This window comes from Bufo gargarizans, chromosome 1, assembly GCF_014858855.1.
Source record: "Bufo gargarizans isolate SCDJY-AF-19 chromosome 1, ASM1485885v1, whole genome shotgun sequence".
In the NCBI taxonomy this organism is placed as follows: domain Eukaryota; kingdom Metazoa; phylum Chordata; class Amphibia; order Anura; family Bufonidae; genus Bufo; species Bufo gargarizans.
Window position 1 is genome coordinate 7299544 of NC_058080.1, and position 16474 is coordinate 7316017.

General features: G+C 43.2%; 1 protein-coding gene across 1 annotated transcript in view; it reads right to left on the reverse strand.

The window, feature by feature from the left end:
* Positions 1-7052: 7052 nt before the first annotated feature.
* CD8B (CD8b molecule) overlaps positions 7053-16474 on the reverse strand; it is a 29476-nt gene continuing 20054 nt past the window's right edge. The window contains exons 5-6 of the mRNA XM_044282590.1: positions 11464-11500; positions 7053-7561 (exon numbers count right to left, since the gene is read on the reverse strand). Coding sequence (XP_044138525.1) covers positions 7549-7561; positions 11464-11500 — 50 coding nt within the window. The 3' untranslated portion in view covers positions 7053-7548. The remainder of the gene's footprint in view (positions 7562-11463; positions 11501-16474) is intronic.

Genomic DNA, 16474 nt, shown 5'->3' on the forward strand with positions numbered 1-16474 from the left:
GATTATGCACTTTTCCAGCTGCGTCTGGACACAAGATGTGTGATTCTCTACATGACTGTGTATCTTTCTCAAATAAAAAGAAATTTGATAAAGAATATAACTACTATAATACTGCCCCCTATGTACAAGAATATAACTACTATAATACTGCTCCTATGTACAAGAATATAACTAATATAATACTGCTCCTATGTACAAGAATATAACTACTATAATACTGCCTCCTATGTACAAGACTATAACTACTATAATACTGCCTCCTATGTACAAGAATATAACTACTATAATACTGCCTCTTATGTACAAGAATATAACTACTATAATACTGCTCCTATGTACAAGAATATAACTACTATAATACTGCCTCCTATGTACAAGAATATAACTACTATAATACTGCCTCCTATGTACAAGAATATAAATACTATAATACTGCTCCTATGTACAAGAATGTAACTGCTATAATACTGCTCCTATGTACAAGAATATAACTACTATAATACTGCTCCTATGTACAAGAATATAACTACTATAATACTGCTCCTATGTACAAGAATATAACTACTATAAAACAGCTCCTATGTACAAGAATATAACTACTATAATACTGTTCCTATGTACAAGAATATAACTACTATAATACTGCTCCTATGTACAAGAATATAACTACTATAATACTGCTCCTATGTACAAGAATATACGTAACTACTATAATACTGCTTCTATGTACAAGAATATAACTACTATAATACTGCTCCTATGTACAAGAATATAACTACTATAATACTGCTCCTATGTACAGGACTATAACTACTATAATACTGCCTCCTATGTACAAGAATATAACTACTATAATACTGCATCCTATGTACAAGAATATAACTACTATAATACTTCTCCTATGTACAAGAATATAACTACTATAATACTGCTCCTATGTACAAGAATATCACTACTATAATACTACCTCCTATGTACAAGAATATAACTACTATAATACCGCTCCTATGTACAAAAATATAACTTCTATAATACTGTCTCCAGTACAGGGTTGTGCTGAAAAAGTTCCCGTGTTGACCAGCCAGATCCCAGCTGGTGGACCTGTCACTGTGTGGGGGATTTTAGACTGCCGATTCCTAATTGACTTGCCTGTGATTTTGTTGTATCCTGACTCTCAACCGTGCAATATCCTATTTTGTAGATTGACTACTGGCTTGTTTCGGAATTAAACCTGTGTCTGCTGTTCCTGCTTATATTGATTCTCCTGGTAAACTGATTGTGGCTTCCTTCCGGACTAACCCCTTCTTTACTGCATGGACCGTATCTGTTTCTCCTGCTTACCAGCTTCTCTTTGTACCTCCCTGCTCATTGTGGAAGGTCTGCCACTAGTGTGCTACCAACTCCACAGACGTAACCCGGGTCCTTATTGGCAATGTCCATCCGGAGAGCTCTGGTTAAGAACATAGGGGTAGTCTTAGCTTCTTTCCACAGGGAGTGGTTTTGGTAAACTGGTAGCTGTTTTGGGACTGACGATGGTCCAGATGGTGACCATAGTTTATAATAACACAGCTGGTGTGGCTTCACCTGGAACATGCAGTTCTGTTCTGGTCACCAGTTCATAGAAAGAATGGCATGGAATTAGAAAAGGTCTTACTTATTAAGAAATATTTTTAAAATAAAATAAATTTGTTTAGTCTTAAAAATGATTGTAAAATTTCTTGTTCACTCTTAGCAAAAAATGATACGTTATTTGAAGAAATATGGCTCAAAGCCCAGGTTATTGTTGGCAGACATGTCCAACAGATGCCAATGCTAGCAGAATCACCCACACTTCCTATGACCAAGCATGTACAGTCATGTGAAAAAATTAGGACACCCTTTGAAAGCATGTGGTTTTTTGTAACATTTTTAATAAAAGGTTATTTCATCTCCGTTTCAACAATACAGAGAGATTAAAGTAATCCAACTAAACAAAGAAAACTGAAGAAAAGTCTTTTCAAGATCTTCTGTAAATGTCATTCTACAAAAATGCCTATTCTAACTGAGGAAAAAGATAGGACACCCTCACATGTATTCCCTCTTAAATTGGCTCAGATCTCACACAGGTATATCACACCAGGTGCACATAATTAGTAGATCGTTACTCTGCATGTTAATGAGGCTTGCCCTATTTAAACCTCAGACATTTAGTTTGGTGTGCTCCTGACTGTTGAAGTGAGAGTGAGCACCATGGTGAGAGCAAAAGAGCTGTCAGAGGACTTCAGAAAAAAGATTGTAGCAGCCTATGAGTCTGGGAAGGGATTTAAAAAGATCTCAAAAGATTTTGAAATCAGCCATTCCACTGTCCGGAAGATAGTCTACAAGTGGAGGGCTTTCAAAACAACTGCCAACATGCCCAGGACTGGTCGCCCCAGCAAGTTCACCCCAAGAGCAGACCGCAAGATGCTAAAAGAGGTCTCCAAAAACCCTAAAGTGTCATCTCGAGAACTACAGCAGGCTCTGGCTACTGTTGATGTAGAAGTACATGCCTCTACAATCAGAAAGAGACTGTACAAGTTTAACTTGCATGGGAGGTGTGCAAGGAGGAAACCTTTGCTTTCCAAGAGAAACATCGAGGCCAGACTGACATTTGCCAGAGATAAAGTTGACAAAGACCAGGACTTCTGGAATAATGTTCTTTGGACAGATGAGTCCAAAATTGAATTATTTGGACACAACAGCAGAGGACATGTTTGGCGTAAACCAAACACAGCATTCCAAGAAAAGAACCTCATACCAACTGTGAAGCATGGAGGTGGAAGTGTCATGGTTTGGGGCTGCTTTGCTGCAGCAGGACCTGGTCAGCTCACCATCATAGAATCCACGATGAATTCTACTGTGTATCAGAAGGTGCTTGAAGAACATGTGAGACCATCAGTTAGAAAATTAAAGCTGAAGCGGAACTGGACCATGCAACATGACAATGACCCAAAACATACTAGTAAATCAACCAAAGATTGGCTGAAAAAGAAGAAATGGAGAGTCCTGGAATGGCCAAGTCAAAGTCCAGATTTGAATCCCATTGAGATGCTGTGGGGTGACTTGAAAAGGGCTGTACGTGCAAGAAACCCCTCAAACATCTCACAGCTGAAAAAGTTCTGCATTGAGGAGTGGGGTAAAATTTCCTCAGACCGATGTCGAAGACTGGTAGATGGCTACAAGAACCGTCTCACTGCAGTTATTTCAGCCAAAGGAGGTAACACTCGCTATTAGGGGCAAGGGTGTCCTATCTTTTTCCTCAGTTAGAATAGGCATTTTTGTAGAATGACATTTACAGAAGATCTTGAAAAGACTTTTCTTCAGTTTTCTTTGTTTAGTCGGATTACTTTAATCTCTCTGTATTGTTGAAACGGAGATGAAATAACCTTTTATTAAAAATGTTACAAAAAACCACATGCTTTCAAAGGGTGTCCTAATTTTTTCACATGACTGTATGCTGCTTCCACACATTCATTTTCTTAGAAGCTAGCAAGGCACTAAACAATGTATGAGTAGTTCACTTACCTCTTACTTGCTATTCTGTATTCTCCCATTGTGCTTCTCCATAAATATGGGAAATCTCATGTCAGACTTCTCCTAAACTCAGAACAATGTGTCCGTATTTATAATCCAGTACAATAATCAGAATCTCTGGCGTAAACTGATATAGCATGGATGTCATGAGTTTACCCAGCCAAGATACTGTGCGTGGTTGCCCTGATGGATTGCCATGCCGATCAGCTAAGCCCCGACTAGTCCAGATGGTGACCATCATCAGTAAGGCTGGAAGCCAAGCCAATCCAGTTCCTGGCTCAGCGTCCAATCCCAAAGCTAGGCGGGGGATTTAAGACCGCAGTTCGCCGATTTACTTACCTGTGATTTTATTTGTATCTTGGCTGTTTTTTATGCTATTCACTTCTATAATGCATTAGAATTTTTGGTATCTGACTTTGGCTTGTTTTCTGGATTAACCCTTCTACTGCTGATTTGGCGTTTACCGAGTCTTCTGGTGTCCTCACCGTAGCTTGTTTTCTGGATTAACCCCTCTACTGCTAATTTGGCTTTTGCTGATTCTCCTAGTATCCTAACTGTAGCGTGTTTTCTGGAATAACCCCTCTATTGCTGATTTGGCGTTTACTGATTCTTCTGGTGTCCTGACCATAGCTTGTTTTCTGGAATAACCCCTCTACTGCTGATTTGGCACTATATGTCTCTCTATATGACTATACTTTGCACCCCTGGTCATTCTGGTAGTTCTGCTTCTAGTGAGCTTCCACCAGTTTTCTGCCACCTTACTCCACACATATAACCTGGGTCCCTAGCAGCTCCATCTGGCCCCACTGCACACTCTGGTGAAGAACCTAGAGGTAGCCTTCATCACCATGATTAATTAAGGGAAAACTGGTTAAAGTTTCTGAGTTTGACGGCTGTGGTTCCTGACGGTCACCATTGTATTTCCTTACGGTGGAGTTCCTGCACAACATACATTTTCTACTCTAACAGTAGTTATATGGAGCAAGGCTTTTTCATATTAAATTCCGCACAGCGTTATACCTACGGCACAACCATGGGAAGATAAAACTGTGACAGACTCCTTCATTACAAAGAACCACATCTTACTCTGAAACACAGTGGTTTTTAAAAAGGCTGGGCAAGGGCAGAAGTGTCCACTAGGTGGCTCCACTTCTTGCTCAGCTTGATTGACAGACCTCTGCCTATGTACATATAGACCAAGCCCCTCACACCATAGGCTCCATAGCAGTTTTTTGGTCTGCCTCTTGGTACCCAGGAATCATGGGACAATGGCAATGTCCTGATCAATCTATAACCTCTGAGTCATAATGTTGCCTTAAGTTGTTTGCCGAGGGTCTTGAGAGACGCTCTTATATTAGACAGAATGTTTATTATGAGGCGGCCCCTTTAAGTAATGACAATATAAAGTGTATACAGATGCATATTTATATAGCTGTGGTCTGAAAATTGTTGGTTTTAAAACTTTATTTCTTTCATTAAAGGGAACCTGTCACCGGGATTTTGTGTATAGAGCTGAGGACCTGGGTTGCTAGATGGCCGCTAGCACATCCGCAATACCCAGTCCCCATAGCTCTGTGTGCTTTTATTGTTTCAAAAAAGCGATTTGATACATATGCAAATTAACCTGAGATGAGTCCTCTACGTGAGATGAGTCAGGGACAGGATTCATCTCAGGGTAATTTGCATATGGATCAAATCGTTTTTTTGACACAATAAAAGCACACAGAGCTATGGGGACTGGGTATTGCGGATGTACTAGCGGCCATCTAGCAACCCAGGTCCTCAGCTCTATACACAAAATCCCGGTGACAGGTTCCCTTTAAATAAAAGCCATAGCACATATATAGCCATATATACTTAGCACATATACAATATAACAATTCTGATTTGGTCCTGTAAATGATTCTATTGTGAAAATAAGAGAATTGAGCAATAGCAGCATAAATCTACAAATCCTGGAGATGAATTTATTATTGAAAAAGTTAAAATGTGGATTTAAAGCACATCAACAGGATCAACCCTAACAAACCAGCCATAATGCCAGGTAGGGTTGATCCTTCTGATTAAAAGCATACCTTTTTATGCACATTGGTTGTGCCGTCATTAAATTATATGCAAATGAGGGCTTAAATACACTTAAGATCAGGCCCTAGCCCCTCGGTGCACCTTAGCTCCGCTGCTGTGCAACGATGGTCATTCTCCATCTCCTGGATTTACAGAGTCAGTGATCATCGCTGTCCTCTCATCTAGCCCTGTAGTCCTGATCCTGTGCAGTACATTCTGCCATCGGTGCATGCGCAGTACATCTGCTTCTGCTTACCCAACATTGCATATGACTACTGAACATTTGCCGATGGTTGAATGTATGGCCCAGGCGTTCACAGGAAACAGGCGAGTGTATGTTAATGATGCCTGGCCGTGTCAATCAAGGGGTGGCGGGAGAGCAGTTGCACCGAGAGGCTAGGGCAGTGATGGCGAACCTATGGCACGGGTGCCAGAGGCGGCACTCAGAGCCCTCTCTGTGGGCACCTGCGCCCTGGAAAGTCTATGACGTACCAATATGCTTTAGACTTTTCCTGCCATTCATCAGCACAGGACGCACTATGAACAGCACAGGCAGCGCACTGAATGTAGGCTATTAAGCTATTATAGCTATATGATAAAGTACATGAAAGATATACTATATTGTATTCAAGTTAAGTTGCCGTGTTGGCACTTTGCGATAAATAAGTGGGTATTTGGTTGCAGTTTGGGCACTCGGTCTCTAAAAGGTTCACCATCACTGGGCTAGGGGCTACCCCCTGGGGCACTTAAGCCCTCATTCACATATATAAATATATAAAGGGGTTGTCCTACTAAACACATTCTATATTTTTAAAACCAGCACCTGGATCTGAATACTTTTGTAATTGCATGTAATTAAAAATGTTGTAAGGCCACTGAGCTATTCAATAAAATGTATCTGTATTGCGCCACCTGCTGTTTATTCTTTTCCCTATTTCTTGTCCACCTCACTGAGTTGGTCGCACGCGCTGTTTAAATCTTCAACTGCCATCAGCCATATCTTCAGTTAGAAGCTGTGACCGTTACAGGTAGAAGAGCTGCAACAGAAAGGACACGCCCCTGAGAAAAGACATCCACCCTGAGCCGCCAGCCTGAAATAAATCTAACAGAACAACCGGAGCAATTACTGGAGAGATCTCTGGATCCATGTGAGGGACAGGGCTGGTTCTAGCTTTGTTGGAAAAAGATTATTAATTATTTATTTATTTAATTAATTATTATTATTATTATTAAAGGGGTTCTCCTATTTGGACAATCCCTATTTGTTGAAAGTGGGTTAATCACACAGGGGGAGATTTATCAAAACTAGTGTAAAGAAAAATTGGCTTACTTGCCCATAGCAACCAATCAGATTCCACCTTTTATTTTCCAAAGGAGCTTTGAAAAATAAAAGGTGGAATCTGATTGGTTGTTATGGGCAACTAAGCCAGTTCTACTTTACACCAGTTTCGTAAATGACCCCATAAGTCCAAAACTAATGAAAATAAAAGGTGAGTGAGAATTGCCAACGATGACATCATCAAAGAGATGCAGGTAAAATAGATTGTTTCAGTGGCACAGGACGAGCATTTCAGCAAGAGACTGAATGAGAGACAAGATGTTGACTGGTCTCCAGATGTGTCCAGATCTCTTCTTGGGTCCAGGTATGGTAATCACTGACCATGTTGTCCATGTCAAGAACTGTATTCCTGTATAAATCCTTATGAGCAGACTACCAGGCTAAAAAATATCAGCCCAGGAGAGTCCATGGAATTGGTAACCATGAGGTAAGAGAAGATCAGAAGGGCGTCAGATGGGAATGGTCTCAGATTTATAAAAAGTTCCATATATTAACATATATTTACATATTATCATCCATGAGATCCATGTTGTGACAGTTGTCTTCTATACGACTTCAGGGTTCGTGGAGCTTTCAGTTTTTTTTCGTTTTTTTTACTTTGGAGAACTGTGAAGAAATGAAAATCAACTAATTAATTAATTAATCAGTTTATTTTTATTGGGCCTACTGCATTGACCAGAACAAGTACCTGTCTCCCTGTAGCTCCTTAAATTCTATGTACACCTTTAGGGACAATTTTTTAAATTTATTATTGCATTGTACTTATTTTGAGCTTAAAATATATATATTTTTTAAATTGGTCTTTATTAAAACTATGGCGTCCTTTTTTCGGTACAGAGCTGACATGCTCTAGTACCAGCCTTTGGATTTTGTGTCTTTTCCGTCAGACCAGAAGCTGACGGGCTCCTTATCTTTGTTCTCCAACATTATAAACACTCATTATAGATCAATCCCTATCTTACTGATAATAATGTGGCTTAAATAAGTGTTTATGACCTCTCAGTAGTTTAGAGATAAAGTTTATAAGATGATGGGCACAAAGTGAAAGTACCAGTCACACAACTAGAAAAAAAGTTAACCCTTTGTGACAGAATAGGTCAACATTTTTGATAAAGGCCAATTGAAAAAAGGATTTTAGCCAAAAATAAAAAACCCTCAGCGTCCTCTCAGAGGAGCCAGTAGGGGCGGAGTCCAGCCGTATCGGGCTGGGACTGCACTGCTGGAACACCCACAAAATCACCCACCTGACCAGGCTCGCGGGATAAGGTCAGGAGAAGTTGAGAAACAGAAGTGAAGTAAGGAGAAGTCAAGTGCCGAGCAGCAGTACAGGAGGAACTGAGGGGTAAAAATATGCACTGAAGCACTGTGGGGAAGGTATCAATTGTTTTAAAATTAATCAATATATACAATGGTCTAGAACAGTGATGGCGAACCTATGGCACGGGTGCCAGAGGCGGCACTCAGAGCCCTCTCTGTGGGCACTCGCACTGTGAAAAATGTCTATGGTGTACCAATATGCCTTAGACTTTTCCTGCCATTCATCAGCGCAGGCGCACTATGAACAGCACAGGCAGCGCACTGAATGTAGGCAGGCTTTAATAGCTTTAACCAGCATCTAAAACGCCAGTCTTAATAAATGTGCCCCTATGTTTCTACTTTTAGAAATTGTCTGAAATGATAAAGTACATGGAATCCAGCTCCACTTGGATAAAGGAATATGCGTTTATTCAGCTTGCGGTTAAAAACTCATCTAAGGATTACAAAATTAGCAGTCTTGTCTACGCGTTTCGGGCTACCAGAGACAATTCCAGCCCTTCTTCATGACACGTCATGAAGAAGGGCTGGAATTGTCTCTGGTAGCCCGAAACGCGTAGACAAGACTGCTAATTTTGTAATCCTTGGATGAGTTTTTAACCGCAAGCTGAATAAACGCATATTCCTTTATCCAAGTGGAGCTGGATTTTCTCAACTTCTTTTTTCATTTGCTGCCCGCACCCGACACGGGCTGTCCATGCTCACAATCAAAGGAAGGGCAGGTGAGAGCTGCTACACTCCTCTTTTCCTTATGGAATATATACTATATTGAACTATAGTATTCAGGTTAAATTGCCGTGTTGGCACTTTACGATAAATAAGTGGGTTTTGGGTTGCAGTTTGGGCACTCGGCCTCTAAAAGGTTCGACACCACTGGTCTAGAACATATATATGTAGCTGCCCTTAACCCCCTTTCCTGACATCCGCCATACATGTACGGCGGATGTCAGGTGCTGAGCCGTCGCCATATCCTGTTTTATACAGCAGACACCTCGCAGAAGAAGTCTGTTCACAGACTGTTAACCCCTTAGATACCGCGGTCATTTGTGACCACAGCATCTAAGCAGCCAAATACTGGGAGCGCCGCCCTCCGGTGATCAGATGGCTCTCCATGATGTCTTTGCAGGAGTTGTTAGGTTGCTATGGCAACCTCAGCCTTCTGAAGGCTCTGGACTGTGCAGAACTTTCTATCCGACCCCCTTCTCTGCTATCTTCTGACTAATACTGCATCACTCAGTCCAGATGTGGCATGATGATGAAATGCTGGTTACAGGGCTGGGAGGCCCTGTACCCTGCTTCTCACAGAAAAGTCAAATTACACTGCCAGATTTCTGCCCGTAATGAGCGCTGATCGACAGCATAGCAAATTGAACGCCTGAATGGCTTCACTAATGACGATCGTTCTTAAATTGGTTGTGAAGAATTTTAAAATTGATGGCCGATCCTCAGGATCGGTGTCAGAACAAATGGGCTCCGACACCCCAAACTCCCATTGATCCCAAATTATTTTTTACTGAATAATCATATTTATTGTTCACGTTTTTGATTATTTTAACAAATTATTTTCTTGGACTCTTGTATATTGACATTTTATGTTCCATAAAAGGGGCTTTTTCTTTTAAATTTTATTTTTAGGATTTTCTGTTTTTATATCTGTTTAGCTATTTCATGTCTATATCATGGCTGAGGCCATATTGACTGCAGCACCCACTGCGCGACCAAGGATCCTTGTATAGCATTGGATTGAAGGGGGTCTCACGCGACCCCAAAATTGCAAAACTGGGGTCGTACAGGGGTGAACCTAGCCTTTCTGCTGCCTGAGGCGAAAACTGAAACGGCTCCCCAATATCCCAATGCCAATTTCTTAACCTAACCCCTTCCCGCCAGCCATACTGTTAAAGACATACTTGATAAACATTACATACAGCGCTACAAAACATACAGGGTAATACAGCGCCACATACTATGCTTCCCAATACTATACTGCAGAAACAGATCAAGCCCCTTCTGCTGCCCCTGGTGCTTTCTGAGGCAATCCTCACTTCGCCTCATTAGTGGTGCACCCCTGGGGTCGTAGAAATTTGCGAGTTGCATGTCGATCCTTGCGTTGTGCAATATCATATATTAAAAAAATAAATGGGCCGTCTACAAAACTATAATTGTCTTCCCTTTCTGCCTCTTATCTATCCTTTAACCTTAGTAAGAAAAAAATATTTTTCTCCAAGGAAGTCTGTGGGTTCAGGGCAGGTCTCTCCCACGGTAGATATGTGAGACATGGCGAGCTGCAGCGACCTATGTGGTTACTTTATACCAGGGCAGCCCTCCAGCTGTTGTAACACTACAACTCCCACCATGTCCTGCTGTAGGCTGTCCGAGCATGCTGGACAAAGCTTCTAGGACAGGATTCAGAGCATACAGGATTTCACAGAACCCGTCAGCTGTCTTTCTACAACAAAATACCTATATGCAAAGTTCCCTCTAAGATGAGTGGTGCAATTTGTGATGTGACCCTGTTCGTTCTTTACGTGCAGTGTCCTAACAGATAGCCACACAGCAGTCGGAATGCACAGGGTCACATAGAACTTAAAGGGTAGAGATCGTTTTGTTTTTAATGATTGCATTTCACACATTTTGGGCTAAAATAATTTTTTTTCAATTAGTCTTTATCAAAAATATTCAGCCATTTCTGAGTTACAGGGGTTAAAAATCAGTCTGCTGTCACTGAAGTATTAGTTGTGGGATCATCATCTCATAGATTTAATCTAGAAGCAATTAATTACATAATGTGTGAAGGTTTCTCATGGAGCAGCAATATTCTGCACCGCCACTAAGTAGATGGCATACCGGTATGTAATGCAGAGGCTGCACCGACATGAGCACTGCAACCCCCTTCGAACAACTGATCAGCAGGACTGGACCCGCACCAATCTGATATTGATGACCTATGCTAAGAATAGGCCATTAATAATGGAATACCCCTTTAATTCCAGGGAGTTCACCATGATCGCATGCATTGTGGAGATCCCGATCATGTACCTGATACCAGAGAGTAGATGATATCAGGATCCCCATGTAACGCAGGGGGTTGTACACAAGGTGCCGGTTGCCGCTCTTGTGTGCTCTCATGTGGTTTCATACCCGGTTATCAGATCTCACTTACAACGCGTTGTCACCACAAACACAAAAACACTTACTGCTTTCTGAAGTACATGTATGTTCTCCTGTACACGCCTGCAATACAGAATAACACGTTACAGGTTTTATAAAACCACCACAGTGAGGCATATATACAGTATTAATACCGCCTAACTGTACCAGTATGTTATTTCGCTTGCTAGATGCCTAGTGTAACGACGCCCCCACCTGCCCTAATTCATACATAGCAATGACTATCGTATTTCTGTCCTGACAATGGAAGGTTACTACAACATGCATGCAACTCAGGGAGCACTTGTATAGCAATACCTATGTGATAGTGGCGGTCTTTAGGGGATATAGGTCCCTAATATAGCCTACAAGAAATGAACTATACGCAAAGTTCCCTCTAAGACGTTGTGAGTGGTGCCATTTGTGATGTGGCGCTGTTCGTTGGGCAATAGCCAAGCAATGCTGAACAGAATCCAGAAAATCTTTACGTGCAGTGTCCTAACAGATAGCCACACAGCAGTCGGAAGCACAGGGTCACATAGAACTTAATGGGTAGAGATCGTTTTGTTTTTAATGATTGCATTTTACACATTTTGGGCTAAAAATGATTTTTTCAATTGGTCTTTATTAAAAATGTTCAGCCGTTTCTGAGTTACAGGGGTTAAAAATCAGTCTGCTGTCACTTTCTGGTTTCTTTGAATCCCCTCATCTGACATCTCATGTGTAGCTCTCATCTCTGATCTCCTGACCTTATAAACACCTATTTGAGCCATATTTCTAACAGTTTAGAATTTACAATAATTTAACTATAGTGAGTGTTTATGAGGTCAGGAGAGAAGAGATAAGAGCTATACATGAGCTGTCAGATGACAGGATTCAAAGAAAACAAAACAGTGAGCTTGCAAATAGATTGATTTTTAAACCATGTATCTCAGAAAAGGCTGAACACTTTTAATAAAGACCAATTAAAAATATATATTTTTAGCCCAAAATGAGTAAAATACAATCTTAAAAAAATTGCCCCAAAGATGTCCATAGTAGTGTTGATCGAGCACCAAAGTGCTCGGGTGCTCTGGCCGAACACATCGGGATGCTCGGGTTCTCTACCAAGCACCTAAGTATAGTGGAAGTCAATGGGAGAACCCGAGCATTAATCCAGGCAGCCCCTGCTCTGAAGAGGTAGGGTGTCTGGTTCATAGGAAAAGGTCAAGAATTGATGGAAACGCCACTGAAATGGTTTGGGAACAGCATGGGGAGGATGTCTGGATGCATCTTGGACTCCCAGGTTGCTGCTGGGAACGATGTTGTCCGAGTAGTACGCCACTTTTACAGACTGACAATAATACGCACCAAACGGAAGATAAAATCGAATTTAGAGGAAAATTGTTAGAAAACATTCTTTCCTGTATATTTACTTGTATATAAATTACAAGGAAGAGGCACTCCGATACAACCTATATATCACATACAGGAGGGCCTCATTCACATTGTGGTACAATTGTTCAGGTAGTGGGACTCCTACACTCATAAAGCCTATGCACTAAGTGAAAGGGCTGCCAAAAATTACAAGGAATCGGCACTTCAATTCACCCTTTTTTACAAATAAATAAAGATCATACACAGCCTTGAAAAATTATGATTGATGGCCTGCTGGTGACCCTCAAAAACATTTGGAGCAAGGGCCTGCTGATCTGACCATCTAAAATATTATGGACGAGAGCCTGCTGCCGCTTTGGTGACTCTTGATAATCTGGGGACGATCGCAAGCCCCCGTGACCGCGACGATCCATTCGGATGTCTGCCCTATCAGCTTTTGATCTTATTTCAGCTCAAACCATGGTGACCACGGGTAACGGTGAATCAGTGTTTGATTCCGGAGAGGGAGCCTGGTGAACTGACCCTCTAAAAGGTTGTAGGTTAGGGCCTGCTGGTGAGCTGACCCTCTAAAAAATTATATACGAGGGCCTTCAGGTGAACTGACCCTGTAAAAGATTGTAGATGAAGACCTGCTGGCGAGCTGACCCTTTAAAAAAATCATATGCAAGGGCATTATATGTGACAAATAAGCATGTTGATATGATGGAAGAGGAGAAAGAGGATGAAAAAAGAAAGATTGAACCAAAAACCCTTTTTTGTGGTGGATGGGGTGCATGGGAATACAGTGTATTTAGTACATTATAAACAACACACATAAAGTGCCTTTATGTTCAGCCGCTTTCCTCTGGTGGAGTCGAGAAGTCAGGAGCAATCCAGGCCTTGTTTACTTTGATAAGAGTCAACCTGTCAGCATTTTCAGATGACAGGCGGATATGCTTATCTGCCCCCAGAAGCACTAAATACCCGCTGGCGGCAGGGCAGGCCAGCACCTCCAAGGTGTAGAGCTCCAGTTCGTGCCACATGTCCAGCTTGGACACCCAGTAGTTGTAAGGCACTGAGGGATCATTGAGGACGTTGACATGGTCTCCTACGTACTCCTTCACCATCTTCCAAAATGTTTCCCTCCTTGTGACAGTAGGCCGCACATAATGGTGAGGGTGCTGGCGGGGTGTCATGAAACTGTCCCAGGCCTTGGAGAGTGTTGCACTGCCTCTGTTGGAGCTACTGTGTGTTCCCCTTATCTCCCCTCCTCAGTTGGCCAAGGAAGTACGGACTCTGCGCTAGCGTTGTCAGATGGAAATTTTTGGAGCAATTTTTCAACAAGGATCTTCTGGTATTGCACCATTTTGCTCGTCCTCTCCACCACAGGAATGAGAGCTGAGATGTTCTCTTTGTAGCGGGGGTCGAGAAGGGTGAGCAACCAGTAATCCGTGTTGTCTAAAATGAGTATAACGCGCGGGTTGCGGGAAAGGCAGCCTAACGTGAAGTCAGCCATGTGTGCCAGGGTATCAACAGGCAAGACTTCGCTGTTGTCATCAGGAGGATCATTCTCCTCTTCTTTTGCCCACTATCACTGAGAAAATAACGACTTTTCTTCTTCATTGATAATAAAATAATACCCCACGATGTATACAGTAATTAATCACGTATTGTGCCACGACGCGTTTCCCCAGTCATGCAAGCTGGTTCATCAGGAGACCAAAAATAAATAATGCAATAAGCATAAATGATATTGACAGCTTGGTAATGGCATCCTGATGTGGTAATGAGCACTCACATACTGGCGATGAGGCCTTAAATAGCTTGAATTTGGCGCTAGAAGTTGGCCCCTACTGTTGAAGCAACAAAATCGCAAAGTAGGCATTGATATTAGCTCCTCTTCTGCCCACCCATGCAGAACAAGTGGAATTAAACTTCCATGAGTACTACCCTCTGTAGCGGAGGCAACCGTCTCCTGCTCCTCCTGCTTATCGCCCAAGTCACGCTGAGAAGACGGACGGAGGGTGGTCTGGCCATCACCCTGTGTACTGTCTTCCCCCATTTCCACCTCTTCCACATGCAAAGCCTCATCCTTAATTGTGAGCAGTGAGCGTTTGAGTAGACACAGAAGTGGGATGGTTACACTGATAATAGCGTTATCGCCGCTCACCATCTGTGTTTACTCCTCGCTTCTGAATAGCGGAAGCTGACTGGAAAGGCGACGACCATGTTGCAGCTGGTATTCCACTACTGCCCTCTGCTGCTCACAAAGCCTGGCCAACATGTGGAACGTCGAGTTCCAGCGCGTGCTCACGTCGCACAACAGTGGGTAAGCTGGCAATTTCAAGCGCTGCTGCAGCGTTGACAGACCGGCTGAACCTGTCGATGACTTGCGGAAATGTGCACACACGCTGTGCACCTTCTCCAGTAGCTCAGGCAAATTGGGGTAGGTTTTGAGAAACCGCTGAACCACTAAGTTTAAAACATGGGCTAGGCATGGGATGTGTGTGAGTTTGCCGAGCTCCAAAGCCGCCACCAAGATACGGCCGTTAGCAGAAACAACCATGTCTGGTTTTAGGTTGAGTGACAAGAGCCACAGCTCAGTCTGGTGCCTTACCCCCTGCCACAGCTCTGCGGCGGTGTGCTGTTTGTCCGCTAAGCAGATCAGCTTCAGCACGGCCTGTTGACGCTTCCCCACTGCGGTGCTACACTGCTTCCAGCTACCGACTGATGGCTGACTGGTGCTGCATGCAGATAATTTTGAGGTGGAAGTGGAGGAGGAGGCAGAGGAGGAGATGTGGGGGTTGGAGCCACTAACGTAGGTGGTGGCGGAAACCCTGATGGAATTAGGGCCCGCAATCCTTGGCGTCGGTAGCACCTGTGCGATCCCAGGGTACGACTCTCTCCCGGCCTCCACAACAATCACCCAGTGCGCCATCAGGGAAATGTAGCGTCCCTGGCCGAATGCACTTGTCCATGTGTCCGTGGTTAAGTGGACCTTCCCAGTAACTGCGTTGGTCAGGGCACGTGTGATGTTATGGGACACATGTTGGTGTAAGGCAGTAACGGAACACCTTGAAAAATAGTGGCAGCTGGGGACTGCGTAACGAGTGACGGCCGCCGACATCAGGCTGCAGAAAGCCTCAGTGTCCACAAGCCTAAATGGCAACATTACCAGGGCCAGTAATTTGGAAAGCTGCGCATTTAGTGTTATGGCCTGTGGGTGGGTGGCTGGGTATTGGCGGTGGCGTTTGCGTTCAAATGCCTGGGGTAAGGACATTTGGACGCTGCGCTGGGACATGCAAGTAGATGTGGTCGCTGATGGTGCTTCTGAAGGTCCAGGTGCAGGGCAGGCGACACCTGGGCCTGTGCCTTCGACAGGGGATTGGCCAGCACGTAACACAGAGGGAGAGAAGGCAGTGGTGTGACTCGCAGACACAGATTGTTGACCCAGGCATTCGTCCCACTTATTACGGTGCTTTGATGCCATGTGGCGGATCATGCTGGTGGTGGTGAGGTTGCTAGTGTTCACCCCCAGGCTCATTTTGGTACGGCACACGTTGCAAACTACTATTCTTTTGTCGTCCACACTTTCCTTAAAAAGGCGCCAGACTGCGGAACACCTACCCCTTGACAAGGGAGATTTCCGCAAGGGGGTGCTCCATGGAACAGTTGCGGGCCTGTTTGGTGTGGCTTGCCTTC